At 35.1% G+C, this 8581-nt stretch overlaps 1 protein-coding gene across 1 annotated transcript; it reads right to left on the reverse strand.

The window, feature by feature from the left end:
* Positions 1 to 332: 332 nt before the first annotated feature.
* On the reverse strand, positions 333 to 6677 carry LOC136806650 (uncharacterized). Its single transcript, XM_067063236.1, has 3 exons — positions 5391 to 6677; positions 4671 to 4895; positions 333 to 3426 (listed from the first exon to the last, which is right to left on the reverse strand). Exons 1-3 carry the CDS (start codon positions 6547 to 6549, stop codon positions 923 to 925), a joined length of 3888 nt encoding a protein of 1295 aa, XP_066919337.1. The 5' UTR covers positions 6550 to 6677; the 3' UTR covers positions 333 to 922.
* Between the last annotated feature and the right edge of the window lie 1904 nt (positions 6678 to 8581).

Raw genomic sequence — 8581 nt, forward strand, 5'->3', positions numbered from 1 at the left:
TGATAGCGCCGCCCTCTTACCTAAGATTTCAAATCTAAAAGGAGAGCGCCTACACCCTGAAGAGCGTTGTTAATTACAAATCATTTGACTACTGGCCACTTTATTTGACCTTAGACAAAAAGAACTAAAATTACAAAAGATGTTCTATCCTTAAAAGTTCACTACACTTTTTTTATATATGAAAAAACTATTTAAATACATAAAGCTTTGAAGACCAAAATATTAAGAACAAGTTAAGAACATTTTAAGGCATTGTGGACTTTAAAACGTGTAACAGAAGCTATTGTTATCGATGAGATGATGCCAATGTTCAATGCTAAAAATCCCAAATAGTAGTATTGTTTCCTTTTCTAAAACCAAGATGTTTTTGGAAATAGATATTTCAAACTTTGAGAAGTGCTTCACATCTAAAACCTCGAAAAATTAAAGAACGTCGCGGTGCTACGGTACGTGATGAATTCTTATTCTATTTTAATCAATAAAATATTAAATGAAAAAAAAATGAAATTCCTTCATAAATTTTAGTTAGGCTAGTATATGAACCTCTAATTAGCGGACACCATTTGGGGAAATGGATTAATATTCCCTAATTGGAAGTGTCTGCATTTGAGAGTGTCTGTTAATTGAAGGTTCTACTGTATGAGATATTCAAAACACGTATTTTTGTAAGAACAAACTATATAAGAGCATAAGGCTTCGATGACCCAAATTTTAAGAACAATTTAAGGGTTTGCGGGCGTTACAACACCCAATTTCTTAGGAAAATGGACGAAAATACTCACAAAATGGGGAAATTAAGAACATGTTGAGAACATTTTTAGGCTTAAAACTCAAAAAGTTAAGAATATCCAAAGGCTTCCAAAATTTTAGGTGTTCTTATAACAAACCGTGTATTTCAACATGGAAAATCTTATTTCTGAAATCAGAAATAATCATTTATTTCAATACTACTTGTATCAATGTTGTGTTTCTCCAACAACCGTCGAATTTCACTTTCCACAGCATAAGAAGGTGCTTGAAACATTGATATCCTCTTCTCCACCCGTATAGTGATTGGTTTGTTGAATGACGTCAAATGGCGTAAAAAGTTTATTACGTTTGTCTCTTCAACAAATTTGTTCCAAATTTCAACATGAAACGAAGTTGACTTTTGTAACAAATCTTCTGGTATTTCCTTCAATAAAGAAGGAAGACACTCAAAAGTAAGTTTTCCTTGTTCGCAAATGAGATATGGTGTATATTGTTCGATTCTGATCTCTGTCTCGCATTCCTCACCTGATACCAAAGAAATGAGATACTTTTCATCCTCATTATATGATGGATAGCATACTGTAAGAAAACCAATGTTTTTTATGTTCAAATCGTTTATCATATTGATGATAGTTCTGACGTACAAAGTAATTGTCACAATATTTAAACATGCGATTGGTGTGTTGTATGATAACAAGCGCCGAATAACTAATTTCACTCCATCACTATTATTAACATCGGTAAAAGTCTTAATTGTAACATGGAACGAAGTTGACTTTTGTAACAAATCTTCTGGTATTTTGTTCAATAAAGAGGGAGGACACTTCAAAGTAAGTTTTCCTTGTTTGCATTTGAGGTATGGTGTATAACGATCATCAACGATTCTGATCTCTGTCTCGCATTCCTCACCCGATACCAAAGAAATGAGATACTTTTCATCCTCATCATATGATGGAATCCATATTTCAAGCTCAACAATGTTTTTTATGTTCAAATCGTTTATCAAATTGATGATGTTTCGAACATCTTTATAATTTTCTCTGATAATAATCTTTGCTTCCACAAATCGTTTCGAGATAAGGTTGTCACGTGATTCTTTATATAGCGTAAGAAATTCAATGTGATCATTTCTTCCAGTGTCGATGAGAAGTGAGTCTTCATCTTTGATCATTGATGACGGCATCTCGATGAAGCTGCCAATAAAGTCTTCAAAGTTTGGCTTACTTTTTCCAAAAATGTTTGGAAATAGATTCTTGAAGGAGAGAGACTTGGATCGTGGTTTGTGGTTTGTGTTTTGTAGGTTTTTAAAAAATGCAAGGAAGAGTTCATTCTCGTCCATTTTCAGCATCCGTTGAATTCCCAAAATGGTTGGTTTGCAACTTGATAGTTCTTTATTTTCAAAAAATGGTGTGATATCTTTTGTGATTGAGATATACAATCCTGTCAAATACTCATGGAGTATTAAGTGACGGAATTGAAAAGTCACTTCCGTAGAATTTGATCTCTGGTGCTTTGTAATAAAGCCGGTTTCCTCGAGCGGTATCGGACACCTCAGCGATGCGATTTCTGCTTCATTAAAGACCACCTTGTTTTGCATATACGTTGTGACAGATAGTTTCATTAAACATAACAATATTTCAGCGACGGTTTTATCTTTGGCAATATCCATCAAGTTTGTGTAAGACTGCGATTGTCTTTTGAGATGGTTTCTAATGAAAATGAGTGTTGTGAAGAAGTAAAGTTCAGTTTGTGTGTTAATGGGATTTTTTATCAAATCTTCCTCGAAAACTGTACAGATTACGGATAAAAAGACTGGAACACGCGCCATTATGCGTAAATTGTATGATCGTTTGATGAGTTGATGGACAGAAAGTGCTTTGTCTTTACGTTCACCGAAAAAGTTCTGAATATATTTCCAGATGTTCTCATCGTCAAACCCACAAACTTCAATGTTTTTTCGATTGGAATTGATAGGAATTTCTTTCTTCAGAAATTCGACAGCTTTTGGTCTTCCGCATGCGATGACTTTATGGTTTGGGAACCAATCTGCTTTAGGATTTATCAGGTTGAAAACGGTTAGATTAAGACTGTCTCTACTTGAAGCTGATGAGCTTTCTGGAACATATAAGTCTTTTAGTTCGTCCAAGCCATCAATGACTATCAAAGCTCTCTCAGAAATCTCCATCAGATCGTCGAATGAAATCAATTTCATGACTTCAGGATACTTCAGTTCGAAAAGTTCTTGGACGTTTGTAAATTGACTTGAAATTGTGTTCAAATTACGACATGTAAATTTGAAAACAAAGTCAATATTGACTTCTGCATCAAGCTCTCCCTTCGCCCATTTATAAGTCAGCATCTCAAGAAGTGTCGTTTTTCCGATACCTCCAATCCCCCTCACGAAGACCAATTCGTCTTTTTGAGAAAAGATGTTGTTGACTGACGTTTTTGGTGAGGTCTTGGGAATGTATTGCTGTTCAATTAAAGCAGCACGATCGGAGTTAGACCATTCTTTGTCGACGGTCGAAGATGGTAGCACAACCAGATCAATAAACACATCTTCTCGCAACACGGAATTTGTATCTTCATCTGCTTGAGATAAAGGTTGCTCCACCAGACAATGGATCAAATCGTTTACGTAATGTCTACGTAATCCGTCAGAAGCAGCTTTACGACCTGTAATAATGTTCAAAATCATGATAAAATAAATATGTTAACAATAAGTTAATCAATCAATTATAAAATCAATTAAAATCAATTAAAATCAATCATTCAATAAGTCAATCAATATATCAAAAATTAATCGATCAATGAATCGATCAATGAATCGATCAGTCAATCAATGAAAAATTCGATCAATAATTCAATCAATCAATCAATCAATAACTAAATCAGTAACTCAATCAATCAATTAATTAATTAATCAATTAATTAATTAATCAACTAATCAATAGATCAACCAATCAATAGATCAACCAATCAATAGATCAACCAATCAATAGATCAACCAATCAATAGATCAACCAATCAATAGATCAACCAATCAATAGATCAACCAATCAATAGATCAACCAATCAATAGATCAACCAATCAATAGATCAACCAATCAATAAGTATCAACCAATCAATAAGTATCAACCAATCAATAAGTATCAACCAATCAATAAGTATCACTCAATCACTCAATCAATAAGTATCACTCAATCACTCAATCACTCAATCACTCAATCAATAAGTATCACTCAATCACTCAATCAATAAGTATCACTCAATCACTCAATCACTCAATCACTCAATCACTCAATCACTCAATCACTCAATCACTCAATCACTCAATCACTCAATCACTCAATCACTCAATCACTCAGTATCACTCAATCACTCAATCACTCAATCACTCAATCACTCAATCACTCAATCACTCAATCACTCAATCACTCAATCACTCAATCACTCAATCAATCAATCAATCAATCAATCAATCAATCAATCAATCAATCAATCAATCAATCAATCAATCAATCAATCAATCACTCAATCACTCAATCACTCAATCACTCAATCACTCAATCACTCAATCACTCAATCACTCAATCACTCAATCACTCAATCACTCAATCACTCAATCACTCAATCACTCAATCACTCAATCACTCAATCACTCAATCACTCAATCACTCATCATCACTCAATCACTCAATCACTCAATCACTCAATCACTCAATCACTCAATCACTCAATCACTCAATCACTCAATCACTCAATCACTCAATCACTCAATCACTCAATCACTCAATCAATCAATCAATCAATCAATCAATCAATCAATCAATCAATCAATCAATCAATCAATCAATCAATCAATCAATCAATCAATCAATCAATCAATCAATCAATCAATTATAAAATCAATTAATACCTTTAGTTATCAAAGTTTTCTTTATGATATGGTCAACGAGTTCATATTTCCCCATCATCTGGAGCTCCCTCTTTAGATCGAGCCATGAGATATCTTCCAAACTTTCTGAAAATCTTCTTTGTGAATCCTCATCCGTAATACGAAGTTGTTTGAGAAGTTTTTTGGATTCTTTCTCCGTCAGTTCTTGAGAAATGTATTCCAACACCTCGTCCAAGCAACACGATCCTGTATGAACGTCGATTTATAGGTATATTAGGTCAAATCGTGGATAAAACATTATTATCTTATTTTGGTGGAACTTATTTTCACGGTGCGAGGTTACTAAATTGGTGGATTTTGTGGAACTAATTTTTAAACGCCACAAATGATTGCTACGTGCTCTAAGTAACTTCTGAGTTTCAACGTGAGACTTAAGACCTTAGGATCTTAGGATTTAAAAGCTGATTAGTGTTAGAAGCCACTGAAATTCTCGCAAATCGATAATCCAATTAAATAAATTCCAAGTGATCTAAATTCTCGCCCGAAGTTTAAATTTTGATAGATATGAGCCCTCCGAATGCATTAGGAATGGGTCCTACTCCCGCAAGATTTATAGTATAATATTACATTAGATCAGATTTCTGACTAGTGTAAAATTATGTTTCGTTAATGACAGGAAGAGCTTCTTCACCTGTAGAAATATAATTTATAAACATTTAGGCTAATTTGGAGCTAACTTACCTGAATGATATTTCATCATTGGCGAGTTCTTGGGCATATTTTGCTGTACGTTGGCAATCTCCTCCAATCTTTCAGCCAAAGCTTTGATTTCCTCCGAACTGAGATCTTGATGTAGTGATAACTGTTGAGCGAGGTCGCCAATTTTTTGAGTTGTTGAAATTTCTAAATCTGTAACAACTTGAGATAATGATGCTTGTTGGTTGGCGAGGGATTTGTATTGATTCTCAAGGGCTGCCTGCTTGTTTGCTAGGGTCGTATGTTTAGAAGCTAGTACCGTCTGTTTAGTATCCAGGGCCGTCTGTTTAGTATCCAGGGCCGTCTGTTTGGTAACCAGGGCCGTCTGTTTAGTATCCAGGGCCGTATGTTTAGTATCCAGGGCCGTATGTTTAGTATCCAGGGCCGTATGTTTAGTATCCAGGGCCGTATGTTGAGTAGCTAGGGCCGTATGTTTCGTATCCAGGGCCGTATGTTTAGTATCCAAGGCCGTATGTTGAGCAGTTAGGGCCATCTGTTGTTTAGAAAATGTTTCTTGCTTTCTCTCTAGATACAAATACATAGATTTGACAACATTCTCGTACTTTAGGTCCAATGACATTGTTTTCAGCTGCGTTGTGTCGTAAGTAAAGCCAAGATTGTTGATGATTTGCTCTCCTTCCATCCATTTCTGATTAAAGTCTGTTTGATTGATTTTGTCTGGATCTGTGTGGTGGATGTAATTTCGCCATTCTCTCGCACGAATTACAAATGCACCGATACTTAAGTCAGTTGCAGGTGGATTTTTGTTTCTCCATCCATTGAGAGGAGTAGGAAGGTCGGTAAAATTGATAATCAAAATACAGATGAGTGTGACATCAAATTGAGAAGAGTCGGTTGCGTTTCCAGTAGGAGGTAGTAATGCGTCCACCTGATCTTGTTGTAAAACTTTCTTTTTTCCGTTCTTTCCATTCTTCAAGTCATTTATCGTCTTTCGATGATTGGCATCTGTCGACAGTGCTTGATATAGTTTTTGAGGGTCTTGAGGTAGACCATTGTATGTAGGGTCATTTGAGAGGTTATGGAGTACATGAAGTAGAAATGACTTTAGAGGTCCATGAAGGAAGGTGGCAAGTCGTAACCAGAATTGGATTGCAGTGATTATAGCAGCAATCGTCAATGTCATGGCAACAACCTCTGAATAAAAGAATTTAGAATGATAACTTTAATCGTCACCCGTTTTTACTTGTTATAGAAGTAAATTTCTCCCTAGTTTGTTAGTATAAAGCACTTTTTTAAACAGAGACATAAGTTACGTGTATTTAAGTTTAGCCAAGGTTTTAAGCTAATACACCTTTTTGACCGTAGCCGCCAATTGCCGCGCGGTCATTTTTTATGTTCGCTTTATCCCACTAAAATTGTCCCAGTCCTTTTTTCGCACCTATAGACAATAGAAAAATAACTAGTAAAAGTAACTCGCGCAGCAACAAACTCGCCTTTTGTTGGCTGATCATATTGAGCGTTTTGGCGTTACCACCCTCGAAACAGCGGGCGCCTTTATCATTCTGCAACTCTGTCCACCATTTTAAACGAGTTAACAATAGATCCAAAAGGGCGCCCTCGTCAAGGAAGATCATTTGCTTTGGTCTCCGGCTTTGGAGAGTAGTAATTTTTCGATTGTTTTCGATGGAAAATGGTAAGAAACTTAAGTTTACAAATGTCTTTTACTTTTTGCTGGCTGATAGAATGGCAGGATCCTGGATGGCTTCCCTAATGACAACAAGAGCCGCAAAGATGCGGATAAATATTTCCTTTACAAATGTTAAAATAATAATTGATGTCCTCAAAAGATTTCAAAGTGCTTTACATCTCAGATAACATCAAGCAACACAAGTCCCTAAGAATTTCAAAATTCCATTTATGTTATTGCCAGTATTTACAGGATTATTCATAAGATGACTGTAGGTTCAAAGTAGAGTAGCCAAGTAGAGTGTTGTTGAACACATCAAAAGACCTGATTATATAATTATTATTTTAAGCGCTGATTTCCAGAAATATTATATACCAAAAAAGGGCAAATATTTAAAATGAAAGAATGACAAAAAGGAGAATATTTCACAGTAGGAAAACCAAAGAAAGTTTTATATATTAGGCTCTTCCAGAAAAAATCCGTTCATGGGGGTGGAGGATATATTATTTTTTTCATGAATTACCCCTGGACATTTTGATTTTTAACCCCCTGGACATGGGTTATACCCCTGGACAAACATCAAATCAACCCCATGGACACAAAAAATTACCCCTGGACATTGGAATTTACCCCCTGGACATTGCAATTTTTTGGTATTTTTTCAATACCCCTGGACAATTCATCCTCCACCCCCCATGAACGGATTTTTTCTGGAAGAGCCCATTTTCAAAATAATGAGATGAAATATATTGCATTATACTTTCATATATATAAGATATTGTAAAAAATATAAAAATTTAAAGTAACTTTTGGAGTTTTTTGAAATAATGTACGTGCTATAAAGTAAAAATCTTTCAAAACAAGGAAACAATTTCATATTTTCCGACAGAATGCAAAAAAAAAAATCTCATTTTTATATACTGGGAAACATTTCATAATCTGAAAGAATGTCGATAGGAAAAAATTCCCCTAACAGAAGCCATTTTATGATTTCCAAAAGCATGCTGCAATAGCAAAAAATGTCACATACTTGGAAACAATCAAAATTTCCAAAAAAATGTCAGAAAATAAAATAAATTGTCATGCCAGGAAATCACTTGAGTTTTCTTCATTTTTTAAATGCATGTGGAAGAAAATGTCAAGTTCACGACAAAAGTTTTCCACGTTTTAAATGTACATACCGTCAACTGCTTTAACTTGGGACGATTGGTTGAAACATGGGACTGTTTGATATCTGGTCTGTATTTTCACTAACTTGTTAAATCTCTTTGACAGCAAATTTGTTTTGATAACTCCACCAAGTTTATCAATCATACTTCCTTTCATAACATGTCACGATAACTTTCACTGATAGCGACAATTGGAGAATTAGAGAACGCATGCTGCCTAACCGCCTATCGCCCGATGGGATTAAAACAAATAACACGTGTGTAACTTGCCGCGCGAGTGATGTCAAACGCTCCATTGTTCTGCCATTTTTTCAATACACCGTTCATTAACTCAAATCAAATGACTTTGGAGGTTCGGT

Source organism: Clytia hemisphaerica, unplaced genomic scaffold (assembly GCF_902728285.1).
Source record: "Clytia hemisphaerica strain Z4C2 unplaced genomic scaffold, Clytia hemisphaerica genome assembly, whole genome shotgun sequence".
NCBI lineage: Eukaryota > Metazoa > Cnidaria > Hydrozoa > Leptothecata > Clytiidae > Clytia > Clytia hemisphaerica.